A 13,011-nucleotide genomic window follows, 5' to 3' on the forward strand; every position below is an offset into this window, starting at 1 on the left:
ACAGCTATTACTGTATATATACTGTATATATACATTATTTTTAATGACTATTATCTGAGAAATAGAACATTTTATCATATTTTCTATTTTAATTACAGTTACAAATTCATTAGGAGTCGGTGCATTTTTTCCCCGACTCCAGGCACCCAAAATTGCCCGACTCCACAGCCCTGCCATCAGACTATAGTCTTTGGTAAATGAAAGATCACAGACCAATCTTACCACCCTTCATGTAGTATGAGAGCCATACTCTACACAGTCTTTTCTATGGAGCTGAACTCCCCATCAGAAAAAAAATCTTTGCAAGATGCTGCACACACAGATGCTGTACAGACACAAAAGATCAGTATCTGCAAAAGATCTGTTCCTGCCAAAGATCCGTTCCTGCAAATTGCATTCATAGATCTGCAGATCCTCATACACACCTTGTTTAACTGGCATTCATCTGCAGATCAGACAATCATCTGCAGATCTGAAAATCCATCCTGGTGGATCTGATCTGCAGATGAATGTCAGTTAAACAAGGTGTGTATGATGATCTGCAGATCTCATAGACTATGAATGCAATTTGCAGGAACGGATCTTTGGCAGGAACAGATCTTTTGCAGATACTGATCTTTTGCAGATACTGATCTTTTGTGTCTGTACAGCATCTGTGTGTGCAGCATCTTGCAAAGGTTTTTTTCTGATGGAGAGTTCAGCTCCATAGAAAAGACTGTGCAGGTATGGCTCTCATACTACATGAAGGGTGGTAAGATTGGTCTGTGATCTTTCATTTTCCAAAGACTATAGTCTGATGTGTGTCTGCACCTTAAGTCTGTAGAAACAACGATTCGCACATTTGTTCTGCCTTTTTTAAAAAGGTTTCAAATCACTATGCAACAGGTCACTCCTTAATAACTCCAAGCTGGTTAGTACAGATTACCTGCACAGTCAACTGTGAGCATTGCACAGAGCCTAGCCTGAAAGTCCAACCGCATTCAAGGGCGGAGACTATGGCCTCAATTCACTAAGCAGTTTACACTAGTCTACTGATGGTTTGGTCAGTTGCATTAAAGGGGAATTAACTATTACCAAATGTTTTAGACCTGTTTTTTAGACCTGGTCTAAACCATTCAGTAATTAGGTGGGTAAAGCAGGAGAAATGATCAAAAGATGCAATTCACAAACAAGTAGCTATTACTAACATCCTTCTCCTTTGAGGAGCTCTCCTCTGCATACAATTAATCTCCTGCATAATTGATTCAAAAGGTTCCATCCTCACATCTAAAATGCCTTTACAGAATTACTGTACCCACAGAAATCAGCTGGTCTAAGCTCTGTCAGAAAAAGTGGGCGTGGTTACTCCTTGTTTGCCTTTGTGAATTGTGTAATTACTGAATGGTAGACAAGGTCTAAAAACAGGTCTAAAACATTACACCAACCATCTGTAGACTGGTCTAAACTGCTTGGACATACAGCATCACATCACCATTCAACACCTCGGCATCAGATCTAAGCGCAAACCGTTATAAACATAGATCCAGTGATTTGGGAAATGTAGGCTGGTATCTGTTCTACCTACGGTACTTTGGAAAATCACATGGTCTCATGCGATTACCTACCAGCTAGAAAAAAGAGAGGGCAGGAAGAAAGCTGAACTGCATTAGTGAGCTCATTTACCCCGAAAAAGGGGTATTCATCACTTTGCTTCTAGATGCGGTTTGTATTCACCTAACCTAAATGCTATTCAAATTTGCCTGGTTTTAATTATATTGAGTTTAATTGGGTTTTAAGTAGGAAAAAATTAGTAAACCTCATCTCATCATAGCAGACATCATAGCAAAGTGTACAGAAGACTAAAATGGAGTGGGGGAAAAAAAACCAGCTGGCAAATTCAGTCAATTTGGAAAATCTGAACCATGGCCTCTCAGGACATCTGTGTTTACGGTTTTCTGACAGTACTGCAGGAGAATAAAGGACATGCTCATCAGACAAAAAATAAAAAATAAACTTAATTTCTTTTTCTTCTCTTTGACATTCACAATTCCATCTGGAGAGGTTTTGTGCGAGCAGAAGAGCCTTGTTTTCTAAGCAGAAGAGCTTGCACGTTCTGGTCCCAGTTGCAGATGTTTGTGCCATTTAAAAGTGAATGATTGCTGATATAGCAAATACCAGCAATCATTAATTAACTTCCTTAGCGATAATCCAGAGTCAGGCTCGGGACGGAAATCCACAGCTCAGAGCGGTAATCCCGTGCCTGAGTGAGTTATATGCAGGAGCTGCTGCAAATCTGTTGCTTTTTTTTTTCTTGTTTTTAGGGTCTACAGGTCTAAAAGCTTTTGAAAAAATTGCACGGCTTTTAGACCCTAAATCTGGAAATAATCTTAACACCAGGGAGGTTAAGAATAATAGGCAAAAACATTTTTTTTCCAAAGTTTAAGCAACAAGGTCACTTCAGTGAAGTTTTAACACCTACGTAGACTATTAACATCTTGTCAACCCCTTGTATATCTGTACCCGTTTATACACCTTTAAAGGGAACCTAAACTGAGAAGGATATGGATTTTTCCTTTTAAAATAATACCAGTTGCCCGACTTTCCTGCTGATCCTGTGTCTCTAATACTTTTAGCCACAGCCACTGAACAAGCATGCACATCAGGTGCTCTGACTGAAGTCAGACTAGATTAGCTGCATGCTTGTTTCAGGTGTGCGATTCAGCCACTACTGCAGCCAAAGAGATCAGCAGGAATGACAAGCAACTGGTATTGTTTAAAAGGAAACATCCACATCCCTCTCAGTTCCCTTTAACCTCTTGCCGACTGCTCCACGCCATTTGGCGTGAACGCGGTGGCGGCCCCAGGACCACTCCACACCAATCGTCATGAATGGCTAGGGATTGCGCGCGGACGGAGCTCCGCTACCAGTTTCCCAGCGTTGATCGCCGCTCGGAGACTGTTAGACGGCAAAACTGCTATTTACTAGGTACAGCACTGCGATCTAGGGCAGCGCTGCACTGGGGACAGCCGTGTGACACAGATGTCCCCCCGGGGGAGACAGGAGTGATCGTCTGTCATAGGCTAATGCCTATGACAGCTGATCACGGTGATTGGCTGGCGGGGAAGGGAGGGCGGGCTTATAAAAAAAGTAAACAAAAAGGACATATATTTATTAAAAAAAATAATCATAAAAATGCATTAAAAAAATTAAACAAACATTGAAGGAGCGATAACTGCCCACCAACAGAGAGCTTTGTTGGAGGCGAGAAAGGGAAGGGGGGGGGGGGGGGGGGAAGACACTTCGGGGACAATCACTTGTGTGCAGAGTTGTACAGCCCTGCAGCGAGGCCTTAAAGCTGCAGTGGCCTATTTACTAAATGGCCTGGGGTCTTTAGTAGGGTTTAACACTGCGGTCCTTAAAGGGAAGGTTCAGGGACTGTTGAAAAAAAATAAAAATCCGCATCCACTTACCTGGGGCTTCCTCCAGCCCGTGGCAGACAGGAGGTGCCCTCGGCGCCGCTCCGCAGGCTCCCGGTGGTCTCCCCGACCTGGCCAGGCCAGGCCGGCGGCCAGGTCGGGCTGCTTCTGCGTTCCAAAATGCGCCTCACGGCGGCGCGCTGACTTCATCGGACGTCCTCCGGGCTTTACTGCGCAGGCTCAGAACTACTGAGCCTGCGCAGTACAGCCCGGAGGACGTCCGATGACATCAGCGCGCCGCCGTGAGGCGCATTTTGGAACGCAGAAGAAGCTCGACCTGACCGTCGGCCTGGCCAGGTCGGGTCGGCCACCGGGAGCCTGCGGAGCGGCGTCGAGGGCACCTCCTGCCTGCCACGGGCTGGAGGAAGCCCCAGGTAAGTGAATGCGGATTTTTATTTTTTTTCAACAGTCCCTGAACCTTCCCTTTAAGTAGTTAAAGACTGCCAGGTGTAGTGATAGGTTGTGATCATAGGGTAATAGTTTGCAGCCCCAATTTTCTACAGATGCATTGCTCTGCTGTTGCCCAGTGATGCATCTGTTTAGAACTGGGGCCCCAAACTCTAAATAAAATAAACCATGTGTGGTATCATTTTAACAGGGAAGAGGCAAAGAATATATTTGTGTGTTTTCTAACTGTGGGATTATACATCATTTAGATGGTTTAAGTAATAAAAAAGGTAATTGCTGTATCAATAGTCACACCGCTGAAAGCCAAAATTTACAGGAACCTTAAAGGGACTCCGAGCAATGCAGAAACTATGGAAAGATGCATATCATTTTAAAGTGAACCTAAAGCTGGTTAAAAAAAAAATGACATTAACTCACCTGGGGCTTCCCTCAGCCCCCTGCAGCCGATCGGTGCCCTCGCAGCTTCGGTCCGATGCTTCTGGACCCGCCGGCGAGCACTTCCGGTTTCGCCGTCACCGGCCGACAGGCATGGGAACGCGAGTGATTGTTTGCGTTCCCAGCCTGTATATCGCCCCCTATGCTGCTATTGCAGCCTCCCGGCCGGTGACGGCGAAGCCGGAAGTGTTCGCCGGCGGGTCCAGAAGCATCGGACCGGAGCTGCGAGGGCACCGATCGGCTGCAGGGGGCTGAGGGAAGCCCCAGGTGAGTTAATCTCATTTTTTTTAACCGGCTTTAGGTTCACTTTAAAGCTCTCTTTCTTCTCTTTCCAATGATATATAAACCGCCGCCCTACGCCTTTTAGTTTTCGCTATTTTTGCGATCGAAATTGCCGCAGCCACGATTTCGATCGCAAAAATAGAGAAAACTAAAAGGAGTAGAGCCGCGGTTTATGTGTCGTCAGAAAGAGAGCTTTAAAATGATATCCATCTTTCCATAGTTACATTGTATTACACAGGGCGACTTTTTCTCAAAGTCAGCAGCTCCATTCAGCAGAACGGAGCTGCTGACTTTAGGAAAAAGTCGCCCTGTGTAATGCAATGTAACTATGAAAAGATGCATATCATTTTAAAGCTCTCTTTCTCCTCTTTCGGACAACATATAAACCCTACGCCTTTTAGTTCTCTATTTTTGCGATCGAAATTGCAGCTGCGGCAATTTCGGTCGCGAAAATAGCAAAAATTAAAGGCGTAGGGCGGCGGTTTATATATCATTGGAAAGAGGAGAAAGAGAGTTTTAAAATGATATGCATCTTTCCATAGTTTCTGCACTGCTCAGAGTCCCTTCAAAGGGTTAAGCTTCTGCTTAAAAAAAACTTTGAAAAAAAATCTACTTCCAATATTAAAACTAATAAACAAGAAAAACAAAAAACACCACCACTTAATATTATTACAGCTGGAGAAACAAAGAATACAATACAATAACATTTCTATAGCTCCCATAGGACTCAAAGTGTTTAGGCTCTCTCAGATTCAGTATTTGGTAGTAGGATGAAGTATTCACACAAAAAAAACAAAAAACAACCATACCTCATTGGACTGCTTGCCACTGTAGGACATTTTCTTGATGGCCACCACTTCATTGGTACGCACATCGTGTGCCTAGGACACAAGACAACAGAATGATCATCAAAATGTATCAAATGTCTTCTGGGATGCATTGCAATTTTCAGTTTAATTAGTGATCAATGAATGATACGTGACACTTATTTCATAGGTACATTGTAGTCACTAATGTGGATTCGGAACAGATACTGCTCTCAATTATCATTGCTAGACTGTAATGAACAGCTCTGAAGCTAAACTTCCAAAATGTAAGCATGCATATTCTATCATGACTAATCGCCTCCCATTCTCATATCAAAGTCACTGAAGTTTTGGTCAACCCAAAATGAATCTGCCATACAAGCATTTGCTGGCCAATGCAATCGTTCATGATTCTATAGGTCAAGAGATTACTAGAAGACAGTGATGGTTCACATACGATCAGCTCAGCTGAGTGGCATGGACTGTCCTATGAAGAAGCGAGAGAGAAGAAAAATAGACACCTGGGGAAAGCAATTGTGTAAAAATATCAACCATTTGTTTTCAGCATTAGGCTGGGCACAGAAGACCAAACTGATGGCTAAATCAATCACAAATGTTTCCGCACCAAACAGTTTCATGCCAGTGCACATCTTGCTTCTATTAAAGGACAATTGAAGTGAGAAGAGAAGGCTGCCATATATATTTCCTTTTAAACATTATCAGTTGCCTGGCAGCCCTACTGATCTATTTGGCTGCAGTAGTGTCTGAATAACACCATAAACAAGCATGCAGCTATAATCCAGTCAGATCTGACAATAAGGTCAGCAGGGCCTGCATGCTTGTTCAGGGTCAATGGCTAAAAGTATTAGAGGCAAAGGATCAGCAGGGCTGCCAGGCAACTAGTATCGCGTAAAAGGAAAATAAAATATGGCAGCCTCCATATCAGTCTTGCTACAGTTGTCCTTTAAAGGGTACTTGAAGTGAGAGGCATGTTGTGGCGGACATATTTATTTCCTTTTAAACAATACCAGTCTCTTTGGCTGCACTAGTATCCGAATCAAACATCTGAAACAAACATGACGCTAATCTGGCCAGACTTGGGTCAGAGCACCTGACCTACAGTACATGCTTGCGCAGGGTCTATGGCTAAAAGTATTAGAGACAAAGGGCCCAATCCAATTCACTTTCCTTCCTAGTTTTCTTTTAGGTGATATTTCCACATTCTATATAAAATGCATTTAAACCACCAGCAAGCAAGAAAACACCCAGAATAATTTCAACTGTACTTTTTCACCTACTTTTTGGTACAGAAGATGAAAAATTACCTCCTAGGAGAAAACTTAGGAGAAAAAGTGGAATAAATCTGGCCGAAAGAATCAAGGGGACAGCCAGGCAATGAACATAGTTAAAAAAAAGAAAATAAATAGGTCAGCCTCCATATCCCTGACAATTCACGGGTGCTTTAGGGCTTGTTTCCACTGTTGCGACGCGATTTCGGCCGCATTCCGACGCTTGTAAAAACGCATGCGGATGTGTTTCCACATGCGTTTTTACCCGCGATTTCGCCTGCAATTTCGCATGGCAGGGTGCCATGCGAAATTAACCATGACACTGCCAGGGCTAAATAAAATTGAAAAAGGTGCGAAATCGCACGCGAAATCGCGGGTAAAAACGCATGTAACAAACGCATGCGTTTTTACTATTAAATACATTAGCGGCGATTCGCACGGATTCCCGACGCAGGCGAAATCGTTGGCTCTTTTGTGCGTTTTTTTCACGCTGAAAAAAACGCACCTCAACAACGCTATAGTGGAAACAGGCCCATCCACTTGCATTACATGTGCGGATCTGCATGCGTTGGACGCATGCAGATTCGCGATAGTGGGAACGAGCCCTTAAACACTGACACACAGGGATTTCTAAACCAGGGTATGTGTAAATTGGCACCTGTACTGGTCAACATGAGAGAGAAGCGGTTAGAACATTGGTGTGGTTGGAAAAAAAGTTGCCTATTGATATTGCAGGATTTTCATCAATCATTTTGCACTTTTCCTACACACAATACTACCCAAACCACAATGTTCTATTTAACCCCAGCATCAATCTTAACTCCTTTAAAAAATTCCCTTCCTGATGCTTAACCCACACCACCATTAAACACATTCAGTACCAAACGCTTTAGCTATATTAATGCTAATACACTGGTATGAAAAGTTAAGCACCCACTCCTGGTAATCCAGTGCAGCCACCTATGACCTACAGCAGTAGTTATATGAGATAATAGCTAAAATTCTGGTGCCAAAATTAAGCTCACCATCTTAAGAACTTGGTGCAGCATGTCTTTCACAACATGCACCCAAACTAACTGATCTTCTATGACTGCTCTAAGGTCTGTGGTGTGTGTGGTTCTACATACAAGTAAGGAATTGCCAATGCACTCAGTATAAATAGTGGTCAGAAATATTACTAGAAAGTAAAGTATGTGTCAGAATCTGTAGGACGCAACAGGAAAGGTTGCAGGAGAGCGTGAGCAGCTTACTGTTTTTATTTGATGCCTAGAGTTGCTTATTAAGGCTTTGTTTTATCACTATTGAAACCTAGAAACTCAACTGTGTGTACAACAAATACATCTGTCCAAAAAAACCCTTTGAGGAAATCACACGACTTGCAGCAGCTGTGGCCAACATTCTCTGTTCTGTTACTCACAGCATGACTTCACTACAGAACTACCTTCATATTAAGTCAGTGGGGAGATTTCCATGGATTACAATGATAAAAAAAGCAAAAAAGCAGATGTATCCATTTAACAGCAAAGTTCAGCAGGTCATGCACTAGGGGTCTCCACTTCACAAGCTGCAGCATACTATATGCTAAGACTAAAGCACTACTCATGCATGCTTGCTGGATCCCCTGTCTCTTATTTCCCAAGGCTACTCTCACACTAGAATATTGCACTGCACATCCTGTAAAAGCAGGACTGCAACACAACGGAGGGGAAAGGTTGCATTGTGCATTGAATGCTCAATGTCAGGTATACAATGAAGCATACGTTGCATGAAAACAATGCTTCACTGCAACTGCAATCATGCTCATCGTCCAGTAACACACAGCATCCGGCGTGTTCTGATTCCTTCCCACCAACTTTTTTTTTTTACTTGCTTCTGTTGCTTATATTTGGTGACAGCAAGGAAGTATTGGGAAGGTTCTGGCTTCCACTTTATTTATACATTACCCACAGAGAACAGTTGTGTGCGCAACAGCTGCAGCCTTTTTGTACAATTTCTTTATCCTACCACCAACATAGATTGCTCATCCAAAATAGTGTGCGCCTCAAAAAGTTTATATAGCCCCAAAGAGAAATTCCTCATGTCTGTTTTCCATTGAAAATGAGAATGGATGTAAGTCAGTTTATATCAGCTTTCATGGTGTGTGTTGGCATATGAGGCATATGCAATGGAAAGACCAAATATATTGAAAATGAACATGCCTGAAAGGCTCCTATAGTTCGTATAAAATCTGTCGACATGTTAGTTTATGCGCTTGTCACTACTCCAGTAAACTGTTGTAGTCTAGTGTGACGCCTTAAGCGAAGTACCCACTGAAAGATAGACCAGGTGAAACTGAGCCAGTGATCATTAGTCCGATGCATCTTTCAAAATCATGGGATGCGAAACTGGAAGGAATACAAAGGATCATTCAGTTTTTCGCTAAATATTAGCAGAAATCTTGATTGTCGGCAATGTAATCTGTCATGACGGTCCTTCAAAATAAATGATTGTCACGGGTAATCTGCCATCGTTGAACGTTGTTTAACAAATTTCCGTTTAACGATGTTATGAAATATTGCAAAACCAATAGTTGAGAAAAATCTTCCCTTGGTTATGGACCTTAACAGTAAGGAAAAAGAAAAAGGAACACAGCCTATTTTTATGTAGGCTTGGGCCTGTACATACACTTATCTTATTTGGGTCATGTCCGGAAAGACCAAGGGGTATATTCACTAAACCGCGGTAATCAGGATGACGCCAAGCGTCCAAAGAAACCGTAGCAATTTGACACAAAAAAAAAAGTAAATAAAAAAAAAAATCGGAAATTACAAAATCCAATTGATTGCAGTGTTTGGCAGACCACTTCACTTCGCATACGGTACTCCTAAAAATGCTCTCAATGATTATTTCACATGGAACGGGAAAGGTCTGGACTGTGAATCCAACACCACAGCACAACAGATCATCTCCCTTTGTCATAAACTATATTTAAAATCAGTCTTTGCAAAACAGAAGCAATTGCTGATTAAGGCCCCGTTCACACTGCACGCGTTTCCAGCCGCGTTTTGGAAACGCGTGCAGGTGGCCGACACGCACGACATCAGACATTGCATAGAGTGCAATGTCTGATTTTCCCCCTGCATGCGTTCCGGACCTGTGCGGTCCGGGAACGCATGCTGCACGCATTTTTTGTAAAAACGCGTGGCTGTCCCATTCACTTTTCAGTGATGGGATCAGCTACGCAACGCACACAAACGCGGATGGCGTGCGTTCGCATGCGTTGCGTTCCGCATGCGTGGCCATCTGCGTTTGTGATGTGAACGGGGCCTTAAGCATACACCCCATACAGCAATGTCGCATTGGACAATTATTCACCCTGAACAAAGTAACAGAGAATGAGTCACTGCCTGTATAGGCCATGCTAGTGTGTAGCCAAATGTTTCGTTGATGGCAAACATCCCATGGAGAACAAGTGTCCTCTGGTGGGTACCAATCACCACTTCAGGTTCAAGTAGTACGACTTAAAAATAGCTGAAGGATGTGTAACTGTTCTTCTTAACTATAAGAAAGATTAAAAAAAATAAAAATTAAAAAAAAAAGCCAACATTGCAGAACAATGAGCTTGACCACCAAGAATGCTCCATCAATTCTTGGGAATAGAGTCAATCACATTGAGACCACTGCAAATGTTCATCAGTCTATGAAGTGACCAGGTCACCAACAAAAAGAACAGATGAAAGGAGAAAGTGGCGAGCTTCCAAATGTCTCCCGCAATAGTTTCTGGGCTTTGGAAGCTAATGCAGGATTATGTATATCTTGTTAGAAAATGGACCAACTAAATTCCACCTTGGCTCCATTCGATTGGTCGGGCCAGTCTACAGTGGAGGAAATAATTATTTGACCCCTCACTGATTTTGTAAGTTTGTCCAATGACTAAGAAAAGAAAAGTCTCAGAACAGTATCATTTCAATGGTAGGTTTATTTTAACAGTGGCAGATAGCACATCAAAAGGAAAATCGAAAAAATAACCTTAAATAAAAGATAGCAACTGATTTGCATTTCATTGAGTGAAATAAGTTTTTGAACCCCTACCAACCATTAAGAGTTCTGGCTCCCACAGAGTGGTTAGACACTTCTACTCAATTAGCCACCCTCATTAAGGACACCTGTCTTAACTAGTCACCTGTATAAAAGACACCTGTCCACAGAATCAATCAATCAAGCAGACTCCAAACTCTCCAACATGGGAAAGACCAAAGAGCTGTCCAAGGATGTCAGAGACAAAATTGTAGACCTGCACAAGGCTGGAATGGGCTACAAAACCATTAGCAAGAAGCTGGGAGAGAAGGTGACAACTGTTGGTGTGATTCTTCGAAAATAGAAGGAGCACAAAATGACCATCAATCGACCTCGCTCTGGGGCTCCACGCAAGATCTCACCTCGTGGGGTGTCAATGGTTCTGAGAAAGGTGAAAAAGCATCCTAGAACTACACGGGAGGAGTTAGTGAATGACCTCAAATTAGCAGGGACCACAGTCACCAAGAAAACCATTGGAAACACATTACACCGCAATGGATTAAAATCCTGCAGGGATCGCAAGGTCCCCCTGCTCAAGAAGGCACATGTGCAGGCCCGTCTGAAGTTTGCCAATGAACACCTGAATGATTCTGTGAGTGACTGGGAGAAGGTGCTTTGGTCTGATGAGACCAAAATAGAGCTCTTTGGCATTAACTCAACTCGCTGTGTTTGGAGGAAGAAAAATGTTGCCTATGACCCCCAAAACACCGTCCCCACCGTCAAGCATGGGGGTGGAAACACTTTGCTTTGGGGGTGTTTTTCTGCTAAGGGCACAGGACAACTTAATCGCATTAACGGGAAAATGGACGGAGCCATGTATCGTGAAATCCTGAACGACAACCTCCTTCCCTCTGCCAGGAAACTGAAAATGGGTCGTGGATGGGTGTTCCAGCACGACAATGACCCAAAACATACAGCAAAGGCAACAAAGGAGTGGCTCAAGAAGAAGCACATTAAGGTCATGGAGTGGCCTAGTCAGTCTCTGGACCTTAATCCAATAGAAAACCTATGGAGGGAGCTCAAGCTCAGAGTTGCACAGAGACAGCCTCGAAACCTTAGGGATTTAGAGATGATCTGCAAAGAGGAGTGGACCAACATTCCTCCTAAAATGTGTGCAAACTTGGTCATCAATTACAAGAAACGTTTGACCTCTGTGCTTGCAAACAAGGGTTTTTCCACTAAGTATTAAGTCTTTTATTGTTAGAGGGTTCAAAAACTTATTTCACTCAATGAAATGCAAATCAGTTGCTATCTTTTATTTAAAGGTATACTGTAGGGGGGTCAGGGGAAAATGAGCTGAACTTACCCGGGGCTTCTAATGGTCCCCCGCAGACATCCTGTGTTGGCGCAGCCACTCCCCAATGTTCCGGCCCCGCCTCCAGTTCACTTCTGGAATTTCTGACTTTAAAGTCAGAAAACCACTGCGCCTGCGTTGCCGTGTCCTCGCTCCCGCTGATGTCACCAGGAGTGTACTGCGCAGACACAGACCATACTGGGCCTGTGCTGTGCGCTCTTGATGACATTAGCGGGATCGAGGACACGGCAACGCAGGCGCAGTGGTTTTCTGACTTTAAAGTCAGAAATTCCAGAAGTGAACTGGAGGCGGGGCCGGAACATTGGGGAGTGGCTGCGGCAACACAGGATGTCTGCGGGGGACCATTAGAAGCCCCGGGTAAGTTCAGCTCATTTTCCCCCGACCTCCCTACAGTATCCCTTTAAGGTTATTTTTTTTATTTTCCTTTTGATTTACTATCTGCCCTTGTTAAAATAAACCTACCATTGAAATGATACTGTTCTGAGACTTTTCATTTCTTTGTCATGGGACAAACTTACAAAATCAGTGAGGGGTCAAATAATTATTTCCTCCACTGTATATCGAAACACACCGGTACTTCCATGACACACTATCTAGCATTGCGATGCTTATGAATACTGCAGCAGAGGCTTGTGTATCAAAAACCACAACCTACTTTTATACCGCATGTAAAGGCAGTGTCAGGTACTCTCTTCCCTAGCTCAATAACTTTTCAGCACAGCACCTGTTTATTCACACAGACTTGGGGCTTTCTGGGTGTGTACAGAAGGTCCCTACTCCACCTGTATGTCACATAATGCCCCGAACAGGGTGAATAGCTACCCAATCACTCAAAATGCTCCTCCATGCCCCCACATGTAGCCATTAATGTTCTGAACAGTCCCCATGCCCTCCCATCAGTGTGTCCAGTATCTATGTCCCCATGCTACCCCCTTTTAGTATGGCCAACATCTGCGTCCCCCTG

General features: G+C 43.4%; 1 protein-coding gene across 1 annotated transcript in view; it reads right to left on the reverse strand.

The window, feature by feature from the left end:
- TAOK1 (TAO kinase 1) overlaps positions 1–13,011 on the reverse strand; it is a 139,058-nt gene that overhangs the window by 51,023 nt on the left and 75,024 nt on the right. The window contains exon 4 of the mRNA XM_068270103.1: positions 5,391–5,462. Within this exon, the coding sequence (XP_068126204.1) occupies positions 5,391–5,462 (72 nt within the window). The remainder of the gene's footprint in view (positions 1–5,390; positions 5,463–13,011) is intronic.

Source organism: Hyperolius riggenbachi, chromosome 2 (genome assembly GCF_040937935.1).
Source record: "Hyperolius riggenbachi isolate aHypRig1 chromosome 2, aHypRig1.pri, whole genome shotgun sequence".
Lineage (NCBI taxonomy): Eukaryota > Metazoa > Chordata > Amphibia > Anura > Hyperoliidae > Hyperolius > Hyperolius riggenbachi.